The following is a 26,796-nucleotide window of genomic DNA, read 5'->3' on the forward strand; positions in this document are numbered from 1 at the left end:
ATATGCCGATTTGCTGCTCAAGAAAAATTTTTTGGTTATGATCAGTGTTGAAAACAGTTTTGCTGCCCAGTATTTTTCTGACAAATGTGATGCTTTGTTTCAGAATTCTTTGATGAACAGAAAGTTCAAAAGAACAGCATTTTTGAAATGGAAATCTTTCATAACAAAAAGACATTAAATGTCTTTACTTTCACTTTATAAACTATGTAATGAATAAATACTTGCTGAATGAAAGTATTAATTTCTTTAAAAAACACACTATATATATGAAATGAATAAATCCATAAACATTATTTTTTGTAAATACACATTCAATTTATTACCAATTTAACACTCTATCATTAGACATCTGACAGTGACTTCATTTAAAACATTCATAATTTTTTTTCTTTTTCCTCCAAAGAAAGATCTGAATTCATAATAACATCTATACAAAGACCAGTTAATAGGTACAATAATGGGCTTAAAAAGTGTTCTTAATTGTGTCAAAGCAAATTCAATGGCAACGAAAATGACACGAGGCGCCACACGGTGAACGGCAGTGTGTGTGTGTGTGTGTGTGGGCTTACATCATGAGCTTTATCACAAGGTACAACAGCGTCTGAGTACATGCACTAAAGTGCTAGTGTTTAAAGGCATGCATATCAAATATGATATCCGCACAACTGCTGTCCAAACCCTAGTCTACACATCCAGAAGAAACGTGCACTGGATTCCTAATGGAACAGGTGTCATAATTTGGAACCAATCCTAAACCACTGGATACTATCCTATCCATTTCAAAAGAAATAGTTGGAGAGTTGGAGAAATGTAGCATTACATCACTTGCTCACCAGTGGATGCTCTGCAGTGAATGGGTGCCGTCAGAATGAGAGTCCAAACAGCTGATAAAAACATCACAATAATCCACAAGTAATCCACACCACTCCAGTCCATCCATTAATGTCTTGTGAAGTGAAAAGCTGAGTGTTTGTAAGAAACAAAATATTAGTCCATAATCTATAACAATGCTTCCTCCAGTGAAAAAGTCCATCTCCTGTTGTCGCTCACATCAAAATGCACCAACATATTTGTTTTGGACTGTTTTGGCTATAAACAGTGCTTGATCTGTGCAGATTTCTCTCCTGATTCAGACAAGATGACTTTTTCCACTGGAGAAAGCAACATTATGGATAGAGTACTTATATTTTATCCGAAAGCAATGGTTTAAATTTAAAACTACTTAATGATGGATGGATTTTTTTCACACAATGTTAACTGATGGACTGGAGTGGTGTGGATTACTTGTGGATTATTGTGATGTTTTTATCAGCTGTTTGGACTCATTCTGACGGCACCCATTCACTGCAGAGCATCCCGTGGTGAGCAAGTGATGTAATGCTACATTTCTCCAAATCTGTTCTGATGAAGAAACAAACTCATCTACATCTTGCATGGCCAGACGGTGAGTACATTTTCAGCAAATCTTCATTTTGGGGTCAACTATTACTTTAAGGTTCAGTGAGCAATGTTGCACACTTTTAATTTTAGGTTTGTATCACTTTTAAACATTAGTCCCGTAATTTGCTGCCAAACGTCTACAGTATAAAACAATGCAGTGCTAGAATGCTACAATGAGTTGCTAAGCAACAAACAACCAATCAGAGCCTGTCTCAATGGATGGCTTATTAAATATTCATGCATTTAAATCTCAGATCTGAGGGAAACATGTTGTTTTATTTTTCATCTTGGTTTTTGCAGCACGTTTCATCCAGAGCAGGTTTACATGTTACAGTTAATAAACTCCTTTACAATTGGCTTCAAATTACGACGTAACTTCCAACTGGAATCCTGCACATATTCCTTCAGGATTTTATGACTTGGGAAATGTGCATAAGGATAATCAGTGTGAATATACTCTCCTGTCATCGTGTACGGAGTCGAACATTCAGTTTTACATTGGGTTTTAAAATACATTATGATTGACATCATGTATCATTAGTCCCTGTCGAGCTAGAGTGTGTGTGTGTGTTTTTATCTAATTCTCTTTACAAATACAACTGAGTCTTTTTAATTCAAGCATCAAAGGTTTCCAACGAAACGGGATGTACGCGGAAATTAAGAAAATAGTTTTATAAACTATATACACGGAACATCATTTAACAAATGATATTCACCCCTCCAAAATGAACAAAAATCAACACATGTAAACTTTTATGCTGTTCCGACAAACGTTATTACTATCCAGTTCGATTTTTCAGAACATCTGAAAATAAGTTTGCGGCTTCATGACCAACACATATCGAGTGGTATGTATTGCATACATGTACACGGACACACACGGGTACGGGACCGTTGCGAGGTCACGCGTGTGTAGGCACCTCTTATGGAACACTTTGCGGTGTTTTGCGTCAGTACATTCCAGGTCCTTGATAATTCCGAAACTGAATTTCTAGAACTGTTTCCGATTGGATCAGTTCAGCTGGTGCTCACAGAACTCTGCCCTCTAGTGGCAGGGCAGTTAAATGGTTTTTAGAAAGGTTCTCGATGGTTCCGTCGCTCCGGCGGTGTGCGTACGTGTGGTCAGGAACAGGATGGTAAAGGAGAGTGAAAGCATAAAATACAATCTTGATTTAACTCAATATTTCCCTTTTTTGGGCAATTTAGAAGTGAAATTCTAAGCTACTGTTCTACATCTTGATTGACGTGACAGAAGGATGTAGTCTAGGCTGGTTAAGGGAAAACCTCCTGACCGGGCTCCTCTGTCTCTGGGATGGTCTGAACCGGTCTGACGGGCGAGGGGAAGCGGAACATCTCCCTTCGGCCTTTGCAGTTGGGCGAGGATGAGGGCGAGTGGGCGGCCCAGCGGGACGGAGGGCAGCGGTTGGAAGGACGAGCCGGACGCAAGAAGCAGGAGTCCAGAGGTGGAGCCACTGGTGAACGAGGCAAGTCCTGCGTCAAGAAACAAAACATAAGCTTTCAAACTTTTTTTCTAACTAAGTTTATCTGTTAGCCAGTGGTAAGTCTGCAACAGTGTTGTTATTGTCAGCTGAATTGTCAGTTGTTTTTGTTAATTGAAATAAAGCAGAAATAAAATAAAATATTAGATTAAAAAACAACAATAGAAATGTTGCCTTGGCAACTAACTGCAATAAGTTTAGGTTGAAGTCTAAAAATGACTAAAGGCCCGTTCACACCAAGGACGATAACTATAAAGATAACGATATTAGCGTCCACACCAGCGAACGATATCGTCTGTGTATTCTAAGCGCACGCGCGTCTGCCGCTTTAAATTCTTGAGCTCGTTATAGCAGGATGGATTCTGATTGGCTGTCAATGTTTCTATCATTCATCAGCTGGAAAAAATAGTTCTGAAAATGATTCCAACGATATCGTTTCTCTGTGCCTTTATCGTTATAGTTGTGGTGTGGACTGTGCTATTCTTTAATATTGAGAACGATTTTTATAACTATATCTTTATCGTTATCTTTATAGTTATCGTGCTTGGTGTGAACGGGCCTTTAGACTATTAAAAATGACTAAAGCTAAAATAAAAATAAATCAAAGCTAAATAAAAAAACAAAAACTATTAAAAATGCTTTCATTATTTGAAATAAAGCTGAAATAAAATAAAATCAAATATAAATATTACATGAAATTTGTAATTTAAATTAGAAATGTTGCCATGGCAACTAATTGAAATAAAAGTTGAAGTACTAAAATTAATAAAACTGAAATAAAGATTATATTAAAGCTAAATACAAATGTACTAAACTACAACTAGTAAAAAAATGTTGTTAACTGAAAGCTTAAAAAAGTACTAAAAATAAATTCAAGCTAAACAAAAATAATAAAAACTAAAACTAATAAAAATAGCAAAAGAACACAACAAAATTACTAAAGTAGCTTTTTATCATCTTCGGAATATTGCTCGTATAAGACCGATTCTCTCTATGCCTGATGCAGAAAGGCTTATTCACGCTTTTATAACATGAACAGCTTGATTACTGTAATTCTCTTTTTGCAGGGTTACCTGCAAATTTGATTAAGAGGCTGCAATATGTGCAAAATTCAGCTGCTCGTGTTTTAACTTACACACCATCCCGCAGTCATATCACTCCTGTGCTTTCTCAACTACACTGGCTTCCAGTTCAATCACGTATTGATTTTAAAGTTCTTATCTTAACCTATAAAGCAGTACATGGGCTGGCCCCAGAGTATATTTGTAATTTGGTCACAGTGTCTACACCATCTCGGTCTCTCCGCTCTGCTGGTTCTCTTACTCTGTACCAGCCTCGTTGTAAACACAAAACTATGGGTGGGAGGTCATTCTCAAGTGCTGCTCCCAGGTTGTGGAATTCTCTGCCTTTTCCTATTAGGAATGCTCCGTCTTTTGATTGTTTTAAGAAATTACTCCAAACATATCTCTTTATTGAAGCGTTTAAGTTATAATCTTACAGTTGTTGTTGCCATTGTTGTTATTGTGTTGTCATTGTGATTGTTATTATGGAGTAGCGCTGTTTCTTTTATTGTTGTTTTATACTGTTGTAGCGCCTTTACAAATAAAATGTATTATTATTATTACTAAAACAAACAAATTAAAATGAAAATACAAAAATAAAAGTTAATTAAAAAGTTAAAATATTAAAAAAATACTATAATACAATACTATAGTATATACATAATACTAAAATAACACTGGTCTGCAAGCATTAGTGCTTTTACAGTTTAAACTTTTAACTAAAATGGATAAACACCCATTTCATACTGTCTGTAGCAAATAGTAAAGAATGATACTCAGTTTGTTTTGATTCAGCAGAACTTTTGCTTTCGAGGAAAAATGTGGTTTCAGCTTCTAATTCTAAACAATTCTCCCGAGCGATAAAGCAAAAATTAAAAATGAATGAGATTCCAGCATGAGAGGTGGATATTTTGTGTGGCTTGAATAATTCAGAAACAGGGATTTACTACGTCTACTTGAATCTGCGTTCTGTTTTTGAGCGAGACTTTGAAGCTGATACAAAGTGAATTTAAATGGAGTCCTGCAGTTCAACTGAAGCCAAAAAAAAAAAACCTGCATGTTTTTGATTTGTTTATACACTCCAGTGAAATCATATCGAACATGAAATCAGTCTTGTTACTGTTAACTAAAACTAAAACTAATGATTTTTCATTTTTTTAAATGTTAATTGAAATAAAGTTGAAATAAAATCAAATCTAAATATCAAAAACTTAAAACTAAAAAATGTATTAAACTAATAAAAACTAATAAAAATGAGAAAATAAAAAGCAAAATGACTGAAATTATAAAAATAAATGCTAATTCAAAATATGAATAAATACTAAAAAATTGCATATAAATAATACTAAAATACCACTGCATGAAACTCATCACAAATCTATAACAATCAACCTGAAACACACTACAGTCATAACTGCAAGCTTTGAACAAGCGTAAAGTTGTTGTTAGATGTTAAGAAATGAGACCCAGTATTAGCAGCAGATGTTAAACACTGTAGCAAAGGCACAGCCAACACCAACACCAGCCAATGAACCCCAAACGACCCCAACACACCACTGTCACTGCTAGCATGCAGTAATATTGAGCGGTGCTCACGTCCTGTTAACACCAGACAGCAAACATTACAGTACAGTGAACTGAGAAAGCACAAGATGTTACGCTGTAGAGCTTCCATCAGTTGGGCTGGTGAGGTTAAGATCCTTTGAAATGGACAAAAATAATAAAGTTACAAACACGTGGCAGCCAAAGGACCTATGAAAAATAAAAAAGTGATTATATATTAATAGTAAATGGTTAAACCATCCAAAAAGCCACTTGTGAGTTTGATATACAGTGACTCCAAAGGTATTTGTACACTTAAAGGGACAGTTCACCTAAAAATTCAAATTCAGTCATTTACTCACCCTCACGTTGTTCCAAACCTCTATGAGTTTCTTTCTTCTGTTGAACACAAAAGAAGATATTTTGAAGAATGTTGGTAACCAAAAAGTTGACAGTAGCCATTGACTTCCATTGTATGGAAAAAAAATATACTATGGATGTCAATGGCTACCGTCAACTGTTTGGTTACCAACTTTCTTCAACATATCTTTTTTGTTTAGCAGAAAAAAGAAATTCAAATGAAAAAAAAAAAAAAGAAATGGAGTAAATGATGACAGAATTTTCATTTTGGGTGAACTATCACTTTAAATGTGCTGTATGTAGGATTGACACCAAGTGGTTGAACTAGGTATTGCAGTCCAAATTCAAAATATTGGAGAGGGTTTTTTCACCCGGCCCCCCCTCCTCAGACTTGACGCACACGCAGGTTGCCAGATTGACGACACCAACAAGAACGAGTGCACTTAACGATGAATGAAATGAAATACGCTGTGTTTTCCACCAACTGGCAACCCGGGGTTCCGAAATACAATTGGCTAAACTGGCAGTGGGCGGGTTTCACAAACCAAAACAGAGACCGACATTCCGGCCCGGAACGCACATTTTCAAATGAGAATAACTGACTGTAGCATTGTTTTTCAGATAAACAAGTATGTTAACTTAGCATGTTTCTTAAATATCTGCAAACATATTATGGTATTTTTATGCTTTAGTAGAGTCAAAAACATACAGCACCTTTAAGTCAATAAAAAAAAGTGTCCAAATACTTTTTGTTTTGATTTCAAACACTTTTTTTTGTATTATCTTTTAAAATGTCTATTTGGGGAAACGCTGCACTTGAATAGTTTGCGTGTATTATTTAAAACCAACAAACAAATAAATTTGAGCCACTATATATCAGACAAAGTTTTGTTGTGTTTTTCCATATGAAATCCTACCCCGTGTGGATGAATATTTGGGATAATAATTTCAGTCCAATAAAAACTCTGATAGCTTTTTGGATGACTGGTTATTGGTGACGTCATTAATATTAGACGATGGGCATGCTCACACCTACATGAGGACAAAAAAGGTGTGACCACAACAAAGCACATACAATATTTCCTATAATGCCTAGCGGTGATACGGTGTCTAGAAACTGTGTGGCATGCAGTGAGAGAAGTCCATTAAAATCAGTGAGACGGAACACAAGTGAGGTCACTGTGAGGTCAAAGGTCAAGTAAGATCGGTGGAACTTACTGCACGGCGAGCGCAAGCTGCGTTACAGTCCCCAGGGTGCAGTTAGTAAGACAGTATGGTTCTGGAGACAACCCAGAAAAACAGGAGTAAACACACTGGTCAAAATAACACAACCACATCAGACTCAGGTTAGAGCTACAGCGGGGATCTGGCAAGTCTGGCTGGGTCGCAGGGCATCTACGGTAAAACCTGTAAAAGCAGCTCACTGTCCATTAAATATAAACGTTACAGCACAATATAGAATTTTGGTGAATCTCAAAACTTGTCCAGGTCATATTTCACCCCAAAATAAAAACAAAAAACAAACAAAAAAAACCACTGGAATTTGGCCCAATAAATGTTGCCCAATTATCACTACAATATTGCGATATAACAATATAATATATAATCATTATTGCATAAATAAATAAATAAGTCTTAATGTGGTAAATTTCTTAATGTAAATATATATTAATAGTTCTAAAAATGTATGGAAAAATAGCTTTATTATTATTATTATTATGGGGTGAAATGTGACCTGGACATGTTTTTTGTGAGATTCGTCTTCATACATTGATACATACTGATACATACACATATGATACATAAGTTTTTACTTGTTTTTACACTCAGAATATATCCGTACTTCTAATTGATATTCATATTTATTCTGCAAGGTGACTGCCTCTATTTAAAATTCCAAACAACAGAAATAATCAATTAACAATCTAATTTCCAATATAAAATTTATACTAACTTGAATTACTCTGTGCTTAACTGGCACAACTGTTTAGGGAATTCATCCCTTTCTTCAGTATTGTATGCATTCGTGCCTAATAATATCCATTACATTCCAAAGACAAATCCCAGATGCATACACTGCTCACAAAGAACTATCTGCCTGTAATGATGTTAAAATATGTCTTTGATCATTAACATAGCATCATGGGATTGTGCAATGATGCTGCTCCTACAGTAAATGCTGCTCTGTCTATTGACAAATGTCTCGTGCTTTCATGTGAGGGATTAATCTTCCAAATGGATCGAGGTTGGTAGGCATCAAATACTGGATATAACTTTATTATGGTGAATTAGTACATCCTGCATCCAAAGTAGTTATGTAAGCTAGTTCCACTGCAAAATAAAAAAACAAGCAGCACGTGATTATACTACTGTTAGCATTGCAACAAAGTAGCGCGCTAAAGCATGCAAGGCCTGCGATCAGGCAGCATTTGGCAGTTGGGAATGAGACTTTTTGATACTTTATTATAACATAATTTTGTACCTTGAAACTGCATTGTTCAAGTACCAAAACATTTAACAAGCAGCCAAATTTATACTGTAATATACACTAAGAATGAGACAAACTAAGTGTGCATGTACCCGAAGGAAATAACAAAATCACAAATGAGATCTCAAGATCTCATTTGTGTCTACTAGACAGCAATGAGATTAGACCAAATGGAGACATTTGCTTAGGTCTCCTGTTTGAAATAGACCCCAGAAATCTTATGTGTCTCCTATAGAGTTTCAGAAGAGCTCTTAACAATATCTCAAACTTGCTCAGATTTGCCAAGATAAAGTCTGAAACCAAAAGATCTTCATTTTGATGACAAATTACAAAGACAAACATGTGCACATGCACCATAAGACCAGGAACAACTATTAAGAAAGTAAGGTCAATTTTTCAAGTTGACTAATTCTCATGAGCTATAAAAGAGCATATATAGTGTTCTTTCTTTAGGTAGAATTAAATAAACCTCTCAGTTACCTCAAGACATTCTGGTTTCTCGGTGTCTCCGGTTTTGTTCGGAGCAGCTGCGGATGAAGTGGAAAGCCTCCTTTCTTCTCTGAAGCTCTGCTCCAGTAGTTTCTTATTCAAGATTCGTGCTGCATTCTCAGCTAGCGTGTAGCCCGGGGGAGCGGACAGGTCCTGTCTGATGCTAATCACCTCTGGAGATTTCTCGCCTTGCGTCTCTACAATCAGCTGCACAGGGCTTGGGGACCGGCCCCGAGAGTTCCTCAAAGGCTCCTGTGCAGCACAAACACTGGGAGATTTGGGGTCCGCTGGCCCTTGAGGCCCTGCTTCAGTGGGACGAGAGCGGCTTGGGGACTTGTTGAATTTCTGCAAGGGGTCGTAAGCGATGGGCGTGTGGTCGATGATGTTGAAGAGGCTGGAGAGGCCATCATTGATGGTGGTGTGAACGGGACTGTCTCTGGTCGTGGTCGAACGGGCCCAAGCGGATTCGTTGTTCCCTTTTTGCTGCTGGGCAGTGGTTGTTGGGGTGGGAGCACGTATTTGGCTGGCAGGTTGTTCTGATTTGCCAGAATTAGAGGGTTTCCTTTGGAGCTTGGGTGAACCGTATTTCGGCGAACAACATGGGCGTTCAAACTTGGCCTGTACAACTGGAGAGTACTGCATCTTTCTCAGGCTACGAGAGGGAGATGAGATGGGCGTGGAGCCTCCTTTGGGTGTCAGACAGCGGTGAGGGCTGCTTGTGAGGGTGCGAAGAGCCTCTGTTTGCAATCCCACACTGATGGTCTGGGTGGTCTGTGTTCCCCGTGTGGTTAAACCATTCGTCTGGGATGCCATGTCCCGTAGCTGCCTTTCCGGAGGGCTGGATCCGGATGCAGAAGATGATTGGATGGCATTTCGGGCACAAAACACCTTTTCCTTCATGTCGTCGCTCAGATTCCGTGACAGCTCCAGATCTAATGATGAGGTATACCCGACTGCTGCGCAAATTGATGGACGTTCTCCAGGCCTAAGTCCTGCCTCCAAATGACTCCTAAGCTCACACGGCCTTCCTCCAAACACCTCCTCAGCACCTCCTACTACCTCCTCTCCCTTTACGTTGGTCACTTTGGAGAACATGTACTCCTGCTCAGGGGAGCCTGGAGCAGACCGCTCCCCTTGAACGAGACTGTGGAGAACATTCACCCCAAACTGTTCACCCCCCTGGGCCGCCCTGAGTGGGAGCTTTTGGCAGTACTCAGGGCTACTCATGGTGTTGGTGGTCAAGGTAGCGCTGGTGGTCAGGTACCAAGAGGCTGGCTGGAATGCTTCTGAAGTAGACTCGGCCCTTCGGGATTCTGCCCTTTCTGTCCATGCCTCCATCACTGGAGAGGGGATTACTGGGCCAGGAATGGGGCAAGCAGCCAGGGAGCTGGTGGGCAGATCCCAACCCTTACTATTGAACTCCTCAATGTATTTCAGGTCATCTGGTGAAAGGGGAGGAGTCACATCGTCCCGTCCGTGCTCGCCAGGCTTGCTCTTATCTGGTAGGAAGGGGGAGCTGTCCATCAAACGCTGGAAGTCGCTCATGGAGCAAACTGACTTCGCCCTGCAGAGGCAAAAATGAATGAAAAGTTACATTGGTGTTGCAAAACATTGTAACCAACACTTCTCTTGACTTGTTCAGCATCCTGTATTATTTTGAATTTATTTTGATTTTGAGGGATTGCCTTATCTGCAAAGGCTAGACTCAATGCTCAAAGAACGTATATTATAAAGCAGCACAATGGCGCTGTTTACTTTTTGGAACAGTCTTTGTGTCTCCAGGGGAGTGCATCTATGTTCTCAGAGTTAACCCTATGCTCCCCTAATTTTGAGAACATGAGACCCTAAGAACTGGGGATTTTAGAACCTTGGGAATAAAGGATCCTGAGAACGGGGGAACATAGAACCCTAGGAACATGGGAGCCTGGGAATAGGGGATCTTGGGAACTGGGGACATAGGACCCTAGGAACACGGGACACTGGGAACTGGGAAACATAGAGCCCTAAGAACATGGAAGCCTGGAAACTGGTGAAAATAGAACCCTAGGAACATGGGAGCCTGGAACTGGGGAACATAGAACCCTAAGAACAAGGAAGACTGGAAACTGGGGAACATAGAACCCTAAGAACATGGGAGCTTGGGAACAGGGGATCTTGGGAATTGGGGACATAGAACCCTATGAACATGGGACCCTAAGAAGTGGGGAACATAGAACCTTGGGACCAAGGTGTCTTGGAAACTGGGAGACATAGAACCCTAGGAACATGGGAGCCTGGGGACAGGGGATCTTGAGAACATAGAACCCTAAGAACATGGGAGCTTGGGAACAGGGGATATTGGGAACTGGCGGCTTAGGACCCTAGAAACATGGGACACTAGGAACTGGAGAACACAGATCTCCAAGAACATGGAAGTTTGGAAACTGGGAAACATAGAATCCTAAGAACATAGGAGCCTGGAAACAGGGGATCTTGGGACCTGGGAACACAGGACCCTAGGAACATGGAATGCTAGGAACTGGGGAACATAGATTCCTAAAAACATGGAAACTGGGGAACATAGAACCCTATGAACATGGGAGCATGGGAACGGGAACTTTGGAACATAGTACCCTAGGAACATAGGAATGGATCCATCAGGAGCATGCCATTGATACTTTAAAGCACTCTATAGACCAATTTCAGTGTTTGCAAACAGTGATGACGTTTTTGTGGGCGTAGCCTATCTGGTGGCATAAAATGCCAGTTTTAATGTAGCAGTCTATTCAAGCCATGGAATAAAATAATAAAAAATGTAATTTTTAAAATGTAAATTGAAGTTTATATTTCAAAATTCGGACTTTTTTCTTGCAATTCCGAGATTATATCTCACAATTCTGGTAAGAAAAATCAACTCGTCATTCTTTCTTTTTAGTTTATAATCCCACACTTCTGGCTGTTCTTCCTCAGAATTGACAAACTCGCAATTGTTGACTTGAATAAAGTTATAAAGTCCGAACTAGGAGATATAAACTTGCATTAGCAAGAAAAAAAGTCAGAATTGTGAGATAAAATAGGTAAATGTTATGTAAAATGTTATAAGTTTAAATAGTATTTCATTCATGTATTTCAACTATAGGGCTAATACAATATGTCCCCTATATGAATATTATATAGACCTATTGTTTAAATCAAATTTATGCTTTAAAAGTAGGGTAATCATAGCAGGTTTCATCCATAGTCTGTCCGTTTAAACGTCTGCGTTTAGCTTCAAATGGAGTCTTTGACTACAGTGTTATATAAAAATTATTTGCATTCCAATTCTGACATCCAAATGCACAACAATACATTTTTTCTCTTATTCCATGGATTTTACACGTTTCCCTCCACTTGTTACCAGTGTTTTTCTGCCACCACTATGCACGCGCAGCTCCAAATTGGTCTATTCAAAGTGGGATTGTCTTTTGCTGTGAATAAGTGTTGTAGTTTGCCTGAAGTGACGTAACTGTGACGTCTACTCCAAATTGGTCTATAGGTAGCCATTTAATGTGTCAGCCCCAAAGGATAAGTATCTTTATTAGAGCAATACACGTGTACTGATGAAGTTATCTATCCTTTGTTGCTGCCTGGCACATTTCATCTCTGGCCTACCGAGATTAAACTTTTCCTTTCCATTCACAATTCTCCAGAGATGTTGCTGAAATGGCAACAACAGCACAGTCTAAACATAGCTGTTAGCCTGCGCTCAAACAAGGGCAAAGTGAAATTGATTGATCCGTACAAGGTGTGACGGTCAGGAAAAGACACTGAAGCTTATTAGCAGTAACTGAAACAATGTTGAGACCTTTGAAAAGGACAATGATAAATGGACATGAGGTCAATAACCTGGGCTCATAGGAGTTCACCGCCAGATAACAAAACCAGCAACTAAAGGCCTCAGGTTTCATATTCACGCAATGTTTAAAATAAGCAAATTAACTATGTTTTCTGAGGTCAGGATCACTATACATAGACAAATCTTACCCCTAACCCCTTTAGAAGTAAACTGTGGTATCTTCAATCATTGTAAACACCACTCTACTTATAATTATGTCAAACTAACCCTAATCATATTATACATCTTTCAGCATTGAAATATAAGATTATTTTGTTCATTCACGTAGCTGTTTTCAAGTTTTGTCAAGGTTTGCTATTCTTCAGAGCACTGAGAGAAGAGCAAAACTTGCATTGACTAGAACACACATACTCATAAACACACACATACTCGTAAACAAAAATCATACCTGAGTAGGCTACCACTGCTCTTCTCTTCCTCAGGGTAAATGGCAGGATCCACACTCTCAGAAATCTCATTCAGCGCCTGAAACAACAACACAGTTAAAACATTAAAAGCCACAAAATGTTAACTTGCTTTAAGAATTTATGTGGTCCATTTAGCCAATCATAATAGAGGTCATATACATACAGAACTCATTTACAGCAGCAAAAACAGCAAAAACAGCAAGGCCAGAGAGAGGATAATGACCATGAAAAAAACAAAAAATAGCTTTTGGTGGCCAAAAAAAAAAAATCGTCTGATATTATGAATGGACCTCAAGAAAAAAAAAAGAAAAAAAAAAAGTGCCCTATCGTGTAGTGTGTACTGATGTCTTACTCTGTCTCTTACTTCTTTCAGGTGAGGGAACCTCTTTTCGCTCTCCAGACGTGATGGAGGAGGCACAGAGGATCTGGCTTCGCTCAGAGGATCCAGAGAGAGGGCATCCAGGAACAGGCTCCCTGGGGGCAGGTGTCCCTCAAAGGGTCTGTGTCTGCCCATCGCCCCCTTCTCCTCCAGCGTGGCCTCCGAGTCGGAGTGGGAGCGCGAGTGTGCGGCTGTGCAGGGGGAGCGTGGAGATTTAGGAGCTTTACAGGGGCTCTCCTGAGGGGAGAAGACATGTGCTGCGCCTCCTTCTGACTGAAGAACATCTTTCTGCATCTGAGGTGGAGAAGAGGAGATGATGGCTTTGTTTCGAGACCTAGTAAGCTGTCTTACTGCCAACTGTCTTAGGCAACTATCTTCTAAGGCAGGGTTTTTTGGACAGCTGAACCCCTTAGATGTGAAACATTTACATTTAGTCTCTCCTGAGATTATAAATGAATATTTAAATAATTCAACAACACATTCCCATGTTCCTTTAATCTTTTATTAAAAGTGATTTATTTTGACTTTGTAGTTGGAACCCAATCAAATGTAATAATAATAATAATAATGATAATTTTAGTTATAATTATATTATTATATTTAACTTTAATTATTAGAAATTAGTGCTGTCAAACGATTAATCGCATCCAAAATAAAAGTTTTTGTTCACATAATATATGTGTGTGTACTGTGTATATTTATTATGTATATATAAATACAAACACATGCATGTATATATTTAAAAAAAATATGTTATGTTTATATAATAAATATATTTATATATAATATAAATTATATGAATATAAATATATACATGTAAATACATGTAAATATTTTCAAAATATATACTGTATGTGTGTTCATTTATATATACATAATAAATATACACAGTACACACACATATATTATGTGAACAAAAACTTTTATTTTGGATGCGATTAATCGCGATTAATCATTTGACAGCACTATTAGAAATGAATACAGAAATATATTACTATTGTAAATTACAATAAAAAAATCAATATTTAATAATTATACTTTCTTTACACTACAAGTTACAATACTAATATTTAGGTATTTATTATTTTTATATTTTTATTTTCAAATGTTGTAAATGTGTAAATAAAGTGAACCTAGTGCATGTTGTATTACCAAATACATGTGAAACTCGCAGCGCAAGCAGAGTTTTATGCATTTACTGTGAACTAAGCTGCTCTGAGATGCTGAATACAGTGGATTATATCATGAAATATTGAAATAATGAGTTTCCATGATTGATTCTGCTATTTTCCTGTTTATCTCTGTGAAGCTGCTTTGACACATCCTGTATTGTATTAAATGCTATAGAACATTTGAATGCAGTTACTGTACATGTCTTGTCTACCATGTATTGATGTGTATGAGTGAAATAAGCAGGATTTACGCCTCGGACCTTTTCCATCTTGCGGTGCATTTCCCGTAAGCTGCGGTCCCACTCCTGTCTCTCTTTCTCGAACCGCTCTAGTAGTTCATTCCTCTCACGGGTCCAGCGCTTTTCTCCATGCTGCAGTTTCCAGCGCAGCTCCAGTGCCGTGCTGTGACTGTCGGCCAGCAGACGGTGCTGTTCCTCCCGCTCCTGCTGTAACACGTCTGCAGAGTCTGCACCTTCATCTGCGACTGCGCCTGCAGACTCACCTCTCATATCCTGCAGCTGCAGACAAGGAAAAGAATACATGCCTGCATTGGATATGTTTGAAATGGCAAACTACAGTCTTGCAGAGCATGCACAATATGCAAATTGTATGTATGCACAGAACAACCGAATAAAACTACGTATTCCATAATTAAATGCACTACACTGGACCTTCCATTTACAGTATGACAAATGAACCGCAATTACAGCTGTGATTTATAACATCAACTTCTTGGTTTAAGAAGAAGTTTATGACATCAGCTTCTTGGTTTTTAATGTAAACAATGGATTAAAAATGTGAAATAGCCGTATTTATTTCTAAAATGTTTATAGGATATCACTTGCTGAATTAAACATGCAAATTATTGACATCATATTATCATTTATTAACACTATTAATATATTATTATAATAATAATTATTATTATTACACTTACTAAATTAAACATACAACTTACTGACATTATATGACAATTTATCATTAGCATTTATTATTACTATTAATCTATTACTACTATTATTATTATTATCAATAATACTAGTATTACTAAATTTTCTGAATTAAACATGCAACTTACTGGCATCATCTGAAAACAATCTAGCCATATAATAATAATAATGCCTTTTATTATTATTATTATTATAACACTCACTGAATTAAATATGCAAATATGCTAAATTATTGCATCATATGACAACATTCTAGCATTATTATTGTTAATTAATATTAACATTTTTATTATTATTAATTATTAGTATTAACATTCTTATTACTATTATTATTATTATCATCATTTAAGGCAAAGTGTAAAAAAAAACAAATATTTAATTATATAATTGTAGATTTTTGACCAGTGACTAATGACTTAAAGTAGTGAAATGACTAATATTTTGTTTCTGTTGCCACAGCTCCGAAAAAAGTTTCATTTTTGCTGCGGGTCTACAGTTGATTAGTCACATGGTATTGACAGCTCATGTGATTGGCTCAAAACAACCTGGCTGCAGTTCGAAGCGCCTGTGAGAGAAGCATAGTATAGTATACAGTACATAGTGTACATATACTGCAAAGAATGGAATCAGCAGTATGTGAGTGTTCAAATCTGAACACAGCCATACAAACACACTCAAATAGGACTCTACATAGCTAAATATCAACTGTAAATATATACTCAGAGTGTAAGTTTGCCAAATTGCTGAAATGAAATGCAGTAAACGTAGTGCAGGACAGTCCAGATACACCTTCCTCGCATGTCTAGCCAGATGTTCCTAAATCTACTCGCTGTCTGAATGAGCAGGGCTCCTCTGACATCTGCTTTCTTTTAATAGACCATGACTGTGTTTGACGGCCGAACTGCACCACTGCATAAATATAGCTGGCTATTTAAAGACGCTCCCTAACTCACCGATACCAAAACAGCACTCGAGTCACTGTGAGCCGAAAGCAATGCATGGCACTGCAGATGCTTAACGTCTTGGCAGATGCTGCTTAACTAGATTTATGTCTAGTTAAGACATAAAGAAAATGAGTTTTATGACAAGAATGAATTTTACTAACTTGACCTTTTAGAAAGTCACCTTGGACATTGATAAAATTGATTAATGGTTTAAAATGCTATTTACATTACCGTTCAAAAGATTATTATTTTTAAAAAATTAGAATTAAAGATTTCTCTTCTGCTCACCAAGGCTGAATTTATTTGATACAGTAAAAACAGAAATATTGTGAAATATTATTACAAATGAAAATAACTGTTTTCTATGTGAATATATTTTAAAATGTAATTTATTTCTGTGATGCGCAGCTGAATTTTCAGCATAATTTCTCCAGTCTTCAGTGTCACATGATCCTTCAGAAATCATTCTAATATGCTGATTTGCTGCTCAAGAAACATGTTGAAAACAGTTGTACTGCTTCCTATTTTTATGGAAACTGTGATACATTTTTCTTTTCAGGATTCTTTGATGAAAACAAATTTCAAAAGGACAGCATTAATTTGTCTTAAATGTCTTTACTGTCACTTTTGATCAATTTAATGTATCTTTGCTTAATAAATGTATTCATTTCTTTCTAATTTCCCTAAACTTTTTATTGGGAGTGTAAATCATTTAGTTTAAAATATTTTTAAGTTAAATATTTTTTATTCTTATTTTAAAACGCTTTTTTTAAACCACGGAATTAAACAGTTGTTCTAGACATTTTTTAATGCAGCATTGATCAAAAATTCCATTTTATTAAAAAGTAACTATTTTTACATATATAACAGTTTGTGCTTAATACCAGACTCGTGAATGAGTGAGTGACCATTAATAAAGTTGATGTGATGTAGAGCGTTTGAGTTTAGTCACTTATGAGGTTCCAAGTCTGTTAGGATGCTCCCTATGTAGACAGCAGTCAGGTTTTAGGTGCTGTACTGCCGTTCACAGGTGATTCTGCTGTGATGTAAGGTTTGTTTCTGTACCTTGGCGACGTGACTCCTCATTTCAGCGCGCTGTATCTCCCACGCTGCTGTCTCATTGGCTAACGTCTGCTGCAGCTGCCATCGCCGCTGGGCCTCCTCGCGGAGCTCCGCCCTGAACTCCTCCAGCAGAGAGCGCAGCGCATGCAGCACCCGCCGACTGTCACCCGCCTGCACACACAGACCACAGTGTTATTGCTCAGAGGTCGCTCTGTTGTAGCTCGATGGAGTTCTCAGTTTAAGTATCAACTTCGTCTCAGATGTTTCTCCTGCTATTTTTTAGGAAAAAGACACGAATGAGTCACTAGTTGTCATCCAGTAAGAGTGTAGAGCTATAAAATGAATGCGAACAGCAGCTCAGATCATTAATACTTACCAAGTGCCAAATGTGAGTAAAAAACAGCTTTGGCGAGTATTTGTCAACTAGTATATTAATTCTAACAATGCCCGAGATATGCCTAATATGAACCAAAGTGAAGCAGCACGGCAATCTTTTCATGGTTCCACACCAACTGGATCTCTGCAAGTGCTGTGACTTTGAGTCGCATGTAATGTGAGTTTGAAAATGCAATAAATGTCCAACATCTTGCCATGTTTTAAAGGGGTCATATGATGCGATTTCAAGTTTTCCTTTCTCTTTGGAGTGTTACAAGCTGTTCGTGAACAGATAAGATCCCTGAAGTTGCAAAGACTAAAGTCTCAAACCCAAAGAGGTATTCTTTATAAAAGTTAAAACTGGTCCACGCCCTCCTAAAACGCCTTGTTTAAACAAGCCCCCACATGTCTACGTCACGATGTGGGAATATTTGCATAACGCCGCCCAAATGTTCACGCAAAGAAAGAAGGCGTAACTTTATTGTTGCTGCCACCGCCGCCGCCATGTTGTGAAGACGCTGTGTGTATCGTTGCGAAAGCGAAACTACTTTGTTTGGTCTTCCAAAAGAGGACACGACTAGGTTATTTTTAGCAACATCATATGACCCCTTTAATGAATGGTTTAGAAATCTGTTGTCAACAAAAGAGAAGCATTTCATAAGAGAAGTTTCCCTGTGGTTTTCCACCAAGATAAATGCTCTATGGTTTAATGTTTGAAAGCACACAAAATAACAACCATAACAGTTTTCCAGTTGTACTGTTGTTATATAAAATGTATTTTTCTTCTTCTTATTATTCCCTGTTGAAAAAAATCCAGCATATGTTGGTTAGGTATGTTTTGAATCATGGCTGCTAGTTTGTGCTGGTCCTAAGCTACTAGCTCCAGCTCATGACCAGCTCAGGACCAGCTTAAACCAGCTCAAACCAGCAGCCATGCTTCAAAACATACCTAACCAGCATATGCTGGATTTTTCAACTGGGTTATTATTTGTAATAGTATTTATTTTATTTTAACTAATGTAATCTCTCTTTTTTCCCGCCAATTTTTACTACTTACTGATATTGTATTTTTTTTCTTTTGTATATTTCCTATGAAACTTTTTATGTTTACTTTTTTCAATAATTTTATTGTAAAGCACTTGGTAATAAATTACCACTTTGTATGAAATGTGCTATGTAAATGAAATTACCATACATTACATAGTAGTGGCAATAATAGTAGTACATACATATATATATATATATATATACTGTTATTTTTTATTGATTTAGTTTTCATAATTTAATGAAATTTTAATAATAAAAATAAATAAATAAATAATTGAGAAGCAGTAGTCTCCTGTTGATATTATATAGGAGAAATCAGTTCGATTTTTACAAAGATTTCATTTGGGATTTTTCTTTCCTGCATGTGAGGGACTGTAAAACACATCTCTAAGAACACATTAGTTGTGGATTTGTATTATTAATTGAGTTAATCATGATACAATAAGTCTTAGTCAGCGCCGCTCCAGAAGCGGCTTTAATTAAAGAAACAGTTCTGTCATTATTGATTCACACTCATGTCATTTCTGTTTAAACTAGAAGTGAGTGTTAATGAGAGAGAACATTTATAAATTCTGAGACACATTAATATCAAATCTCTCTTAAGTTTAAAGACAAAGTGTGCAATTTCTGTGGCACTAAACAGAATTGCAAACAAATTCAAAATTCACCATTTACTGAAATGATGTTATATTCAGCTCCGACAAACACTGCATTTTAATTTAGTGCAGCCAGTGGTGAAGAAATAACACTTTAACAGTAATGGCCAATGAGTGACGGTTCAATAAACCAATATCTTCCTAAGGAACATATCTTCCCTCAGTAGTATGCAAGCTTCGTCAGCACAGCAGAAAACCACAGCATCAATGAAGCCAACTGCATTTGTGTTAAAAGTGCGTGTTCAGCACAAACGACTTCTACTGAAATTCATTCAAAACCCTATGCATGCCGAGAAAAGGCCACATCCTTACAAACAAGAGATTGTGGCAGCTTTTAATGATTTGTAAAACTAAAGAGTTTACAAACTCCTGCACTTAGAGAAATTAAATAATAGACTAGAGCTGAGAGAGCGTTTACTGCTTTATATGGAGCAAACAGACACTGCTGCTGAAACATTTACACTGATTTAATATTTACTACAGAACGCAGAGAAGAGAGATTTTAAGGTGAACAATCATGAGTTCAAATGTCTTTTTTCCTATAGTTTGTTTAATATACAAAAGGATAAATATGATTAACAACAATCTCGCATCCCAAATTACGTCTAAACACTGTGGATTATTACAGCACTTCTTGGGTTTTTGCCTGCTTAAAATGAATTGCTTCTTGTTTTCCTAATTTTTATTTGGATAAAATCATCTGCTAAATGAATAAATGCAAATATATTTTTAAAAATGTCTTGTAATGAAATTTAAACTAAACTTTACAATTAATTTGATTTGCCATAGAATAGAAATTTGCTTGGATTTGGCACAACTGACACTTATTAAAATAGTAGAAATACAATCCTGCTACAGACCATACTTTCACATGTTTGATGGATATGTTGCTGTGATATTAAAACAAACAAACAAACAAACAAACAAATAAATAAATAAATAAAATAAAATACAATAAAATGCAATTTTAATTTAAAAGTGAGTGAATAAATAAAAAAGTGAGTGAATCCTTGTGACATTATTTTCATTACAAAATATGTTTCAGTGGTATTTTTACCTGTTTCTGGTACTGGAATGTCTCTGGTGACAGCAGGAGGGGGCTGGGCTCTGTGAGGTCACTTCCTGTGATTTGGGCGCACACTTTGTCTTCCCTCTCCGTCTCTCCATCACCCTGATCGACCATAATGCCCAGTTCTGGAATGTTCTCCAATCGTTCATACTGAAGAAACAAATAAGAGGGAAAGCAGAGAAAATGTTTAGAGTAGAAAAAAAAAAAAATTCTTAATAAAATTAAATACAAATAAAATGTAACTAAAAAAAACAAAATAAAACAAATATTTTTTATATAAAACTAAATAAATAAATAAAATGATGTATTAATATGCTGTAAAATCATTTCAGTCTAACTAATATTCCTGCACTGGAAATGTGCTTGAACTTCACTTCACTTAAATTTTGTTGTGCTTCAGAAAACAACAGCTGCTGTTGTAGATATGACAGATGGACTGTGAAATGAAAAATCATACAACATGTGCTCACACTAATTCACACTATTCCAAAGCTGAACTGTTATAGTTCATCAGACGACCGACTGCCATGAAAGAGACAAACATATCTAAAAAAAAAAAAAAGTAGTGGAAGAAGCGTCTACAAGAATTCATCAGAAATGCAAACTTCACATTATTCATTTTTTGCATCTCAGAAAGTTCATTATTTCTGTCAGTTATAGTTTAATCAGAACTTAATAAAAATTAATAAAAATAAAACAAAACTAAATATTTGATATAAAACTAAAACAAAAAATATAATACATTATTTAATTTATTTGATTATTTTTCAGTTAGTTTTATGTCAAAAATATTTAGTCGTTTTATTTTATTATTATTTATTTATATGCAAAAAGCATTCATGTATCTGTAAATACATATAATAAAGTACATCAACACTTTAGCATTATTAATGCATTGTCCAGAAATAATCACAGGTGCAAAAAAAAAAAAAAACCTTTAAAATAAAGCATGTGGTAAATGACCAAATGTAACGTTACACTGACATTTTTATTGACTTTTTATAGATGCAATCTCATAAAAACGTTCAAGAAATGTCCTGCTCATCTGGTCAACTATAGTTCAATCATGACAACTCTCTGAAGATTTTAGCATGGTGATAGATATGACAATGTTAATGTATTTGGTCTTGGCAGCATGAACCAATCAGCTTGGGTCAAGTCGGCTAACTCTCTGAATATCATCAGTTACATTAACAACCCATCAGCCTGCGCCATCTAGAGTTTCATGACTGAACTATGTAGTTATTCAGGATCTGCTCACCTCAGCATGCGCTCCCTCCTCCAGTCCATCCGTCCTGCGGCCGAGCCTCCAGTGCATCAGGATCCAGTGCAGCTTCATGTAGACAATGACCATATTGTGGCGGAACAACCTCACTTCCTGTTGCAGCAGGACTCTTTCCTGTGGCCATGTTGGCTCATGAGATTGAAGTCCCTGCAGCTCGAGTCCTCGCCGGGCCTCGGCTCGCCTCCTCTCCTCCTCCTGCACAAGCCAAAGCATTCAACAAAGAGTCATGGTTAATATACTTGTTATTATTATGACATAAGACAGATGCATGCTTTCATAGAGAGCAATAAAACTATGAAAGATCATGTGGATGTTTAAGGCAAGTAGTAAAGTAATTCCTATTTGAAAAACCATCTAAAAAGAATTTTTATTGTGCAGTTTGCTAGCTGGACTAAGCTAGTTTAGGTGGATAATTAGCCAGACTAAAAGTTAGTGGGTACCTGGCTAGGCTGGTAAACCGTCTTGGACTAGCAATAAAGCAATAACTAGTTCTAATAACTAGTTTAACTATATTAACCCTATAAAGACTAAAATTGATCAAAACTTTATTGATAAACCTGTCGCACGCAATCTACTCCATGCCTTCTGTCGTCGGATTGATTGTTTAGTCTATTTTTTCCAAATAAAAACTTTTAATGTACAATATTTGTTCAAACGTCCTCCTTCAGCTTGTGCTTCACGTGTCTTTTTGCAGTCAAATCTTTACTGATTTTATAAAGTAAAAATAAGAATAACTGATTTTGTTAGTAATATCTTAAGATGAACACATACTGGACTGAAGAACTGAATCATTTTTTTTTTAGAAAAGTCATGTTCAAATGTGAGATCAACAGGCTTTTGAGGAACATTTATTTGATCATCTCTTAATCATCATTGTATTATATGTTTTGATCATAAAACTAATAATTTAAATATCATATTACTAAGACATTAATTGAGATATAGAGTGAAGATGACTGACATTTATTTCATTTTATGTCAGTATCTGCTATGATGTCATAAAGATCTCATTGATTTACATGACAAGCATCACTTGTTGATCATATAAATATCAGCATTTTTTCAACCATATTCTTGCTATATCACACTATATAAGCCATTAAAGCCTGATTGATCAAATATGATACTCATTAAAAACACATTTGCAAACTTCTTGTTTTGAATGTCTAAACATTCAATAAACTGTCCCATTAAAAAAAAACAAAAAAAAAAAACAACTTTTTGACTATTATTTCATATGTCACACTTTACAGGGTTAAGCTGGTATGACTTAGTGGTTATACAGAGTAGTCAACTAGTTATACTGTACTTCTAGTCCATGTTTTGGGTCTGATATACTGTCTATCCATGGCAAGCTACTATTTTCACATCAGTTTTACATGTGAAGAGCTTTTGAACTGATGACTTGTAGAGTAGATCTGATCCTGTTTCTAAAAGTAAACCATGTCAAGTCATATTTACTTCTGTATTGCTTCATACAATTACACATTGTTTCAAAGCAGCTTTACAGATGAGACTAATACAGTTTAATCAGTAATGCCACTCTACAGCAGATAATACTGTAGTTCAGTAATGTACCTGAGTGATGGACGAAGTGAAGCTGTCTCTCATCCTCCTGTCGTGCTCCAGGCGCAGCTGTGTTTCTCTGGTTGGTGTTCTCATCTCGGACAGGACCGGGTCACGGAGCTGGACCCCATCAGAACACAGAACAGCAGTCTCAAAATCCCAGCACTTTTGAGAGAAACACCATCAGTTCTCATGCACAAACTCGTCTGTGTCATGCAGCTCGGCAGATGCGAGGTGATATTTTAGCTTCTCTTTCTAGATTCACTACCTTTACATGGATGGTTAGGCAGGAAAACATTGCAACACTGCATTCTTAATGGAACAGTTTCCTAATAAACTCTCTGGATCTCTGGTGATAAATGCTAGAGAATTAATACAGTCAGCCAAAGGAAGATTCTCCATGAAATAAGCTCATAATCAATTTAGATTAATTTCTACTCTGAAGAAATACTAAAGCTGTGCTTTATGTGCTGCGGTTTGTAAGTGCTAACAAATGTCTCATTGTAAGAGTGAATCAGGGTTATTATTGTTAACTAACACTAAAACTAAAACCATAACAAATATTTTTGTTATCTGAAATAAATAAACATTAACTGAAATAAACTGTAAAATGATTTAATTCCTACTATTTTTCAAGACAACATTTCTCATTTTTGTTTTAAGCTGAAGTACTAAAATAGCTAAAAGTAATATTAATAAAATAATAATAAATATGAATAATAAATTAATTAATACCATATAGAAATGGTAAAAAAGACAAAAGCTAAATTACTACATTTGTTTTTACTACAATTAAATTTTTATATATATATATATATAATCTAATTATTATTTAAATCTAAATATTAACAAAAACTATTGTAAAACTAAAACCATAACAAATATTTTTATTATCTGAAATAAATAAACATTAACTGAAATAAAATAAACTAAATATTAACCAAAACTATTGTATATCATAGGCTCATATAACGTATACTATCGTTAATCATAAAGACGATAGAATAAGCATATGCTGCCTTCAAGTCTCTGCATTAATGACTGAGTGCATTTGATCAGTAACACCAGGTCATAAGTACAAGTGAGAAACACTTCTGTTCTCGAGTGCTGTGTTTTAAGGGATAGCACATAAACTGGGACTAAAACACAACAAATTAAATGCAAACATATATATCAACAGATGACATGATTAACACACACAGCCCTTATTTTCAACAGAAACATCACATTTTTCAAAGCCCCTGCGTGAGAGAATGGTGAGTGATCGTAATTCATGACGATAAATTAACAGCAGTGATTGTGAGCGGAGTGAGAAAAACCAAAAGAATCACTGAGACAATGATGGGAATTAAGTGGTTCAAGTGAACGAACTGCTCTGGGCTAGATCTACCGTTTCATTTAGTTGCATCAGACGAATCAGTGCTGTTGCTGTATCTGGTCTAATAACCTGGTGTAAAATAACTGGCAGTGCTATTTGATGACATCTGGCTCACTTCCATTTAGTTTTAATACATTAGAGATTTAATGCATTTTATTCAATTAAATAAAGATACACAAACTAGGGAGAATTGCTCTTTATTGTGAAGTATGTCCTTTCCCTCTGAAAACAGGCTCTGTTTCAAAATCTAGTGAGCAGCCTTTCTGTCTTCATAGTCAGCATCATAAATGTCATATTGCATAAGGAATTGAAAACACTCTACATAGACATCAAGCTAATAAATGCATAAATAAATCAACCAATCACATACACATATTGTGTAAAATAGTCAATTTTAATTTATTTTTAACCATTTATAATTGCTAATTCTATAACAATTGGAAATCAAATATTTATTTAATGTATAATTAATAACTATTTAATGCACTTATTTAATCTAAAAATGTATTTAATTTGATAAATATATTTAATGCATTATAGGATTGCATTTGCCATAATATATCCAAAAAGGCATTTTAAAACTAGCATAACCAGGTTTCACCTCCAGAATGTGTCTGTGATGCCTAAACAATGACCTCTAGGTTTTGAAACAGATCCAGAGACATAGTAGTAGTTTTTGTGGGAGATTTGTCTGACAGAGAAACTCAATATTCACACACTGTTACCTTTGTGCTCAAACACCAATGCACTCACATTCATTTCAAATCTAATAAAACTTTTATTTCGAAATCTGGAGCCATATTCATAAATACTTCAGGCTTAGATGCAACCCTTGTGGTTCAGGTTTTAAAACCTGGTACCTCTGAAGGTCATTCGTGTTTCACGACGGAAATGTCATTAAACCAGTGTGTGAATATTTCCTCAGTTTTGATCTGTACTGCACATTTTCACAAGGAGAGGCACTCCAGCTCTCTAGTTTTCCACACACCACCGAAACAGCTCTTACTGGCCTGCTTTAATGTTAAAAGAGGATCACAGCCTTGGTTATGTCCGGATATCAGCCGTGGCTTTTTTTCTTTTCATGTAATATGGTTATATTTTAAATAGGAAAACTATAATATAATTGTAAAATGTAAATTTATTAGCATTATTATTGATATAAAATATTACTTTAAAATATTAATAACATTATTATTAATTACATAAGATTTGATTTAATAAATAATTATATTATAGAATATTGAATCAATAATATTAAAGAAATGTTATGAAATATATGAAATATATTATATATATATATATAGTGCTGTCAAGCGATTAATCGCATACAAAATAAAAGTTTTTGTTTGCATAATATATGTGTGTGTTCTGTGTATTTATTATGTATATACAAATACACACCACATGCATGTATATATTTAAGAAAAATTTGTTACGTTTATATTTTAAATGTATTTATATATGATATAAATTATATGAATATAAATATATACACGTAAATATTTCCAAAATATATGCTGTGTGTATTTTTATATACATAGGTCAAGGTCAAAGTTTATTTATATAGCACCTTAAAACAACACGAATGTTGACCAAAGTGCTTCACAAGCAGAGCAAGATACACACATATTAAAACAGAACGTGACAAGTAATCAATCCAATAACTTAAAAGAATAATCAAAACAAACATTTATAATAGCCAAAAAACAGTCATAACCTGGTACATCACAGAAACTGCAACCCCTGGCCTTAA

At 35.9% G+C, this 26,796-nt stretch overlaps 1 protein-coding gene across 1 annotated transcript in view; it reads right to left on the reverse strand.

The window, feature by feature from the left end:
- Window positions 1-1,411: 1,411 nt before the first annotated feature.
- The window catches only part of mtcl1 (microtubule crosslinking factor 1), a 65,851-nt gene continuing 40,466 nt past the window's right edge, over window positions 1,412-26,796 (reverse strand). The window contains exons 8-16 of the mRNA XM_016497065.1: window positions 23,678-23,830; window positions 22,076-22,294; window positions 20,803-20,964; window positions 17,671-17,838; window positions 14,972-15,229; window positions 13,525-13,833; window positions 13,142-13,218; window positions 8,871-10,443; window positions 1,412-2,931 (exon numbers count right to left, since the gene is read on the reverse strand). Of these exons, the coding sequence (XP_016352551.1) occupies window positions 2,713-2,931; window positions 8,871-10,443; window positions 13,142-13,218; window positions 13,525-13,833; window positions 14,972-15,229; window positions 17,671-17,838; window positions 20,803-20,964; window positions 22,076-22,294; window positions 23,678-23,830 (3,138 nt within the window). The 3' untranslated portion in view covers window positions 1,412-2,712. The remainder of the gene's footprint in view (window positions 2,932-8,870; window positions 10,444-13,141; window positions 13,219-13,524; window positions 13,834-14,971; window positions 15,230-17,670; window positions 17,839-20,802; window positions 20,965-22,075; window positions 22,295-23,677; window positions 23,831-26,796) is intronic.

The sequence above is a fragment of the Sinocyclocheilus anshuiensis genome, unplaced genomic scaffold (assembly GCF_001515605.1).
Source record: "Sinocyclocheilus anshuiensis isolate Anshui unplaced genomic scaffold, SAMN03320099.WGS_v1.1 scaffold217, whole genome shotgun sequence".
Classification (NCBI taxonomy): domain Eukaryota; kingdom Metazoa; phylum Chordata; class Actinopteri; order Cypriniformes; family Cyprinidae; genus Sinocyclocheilus; species Sinocyclocheilus anshuiensis.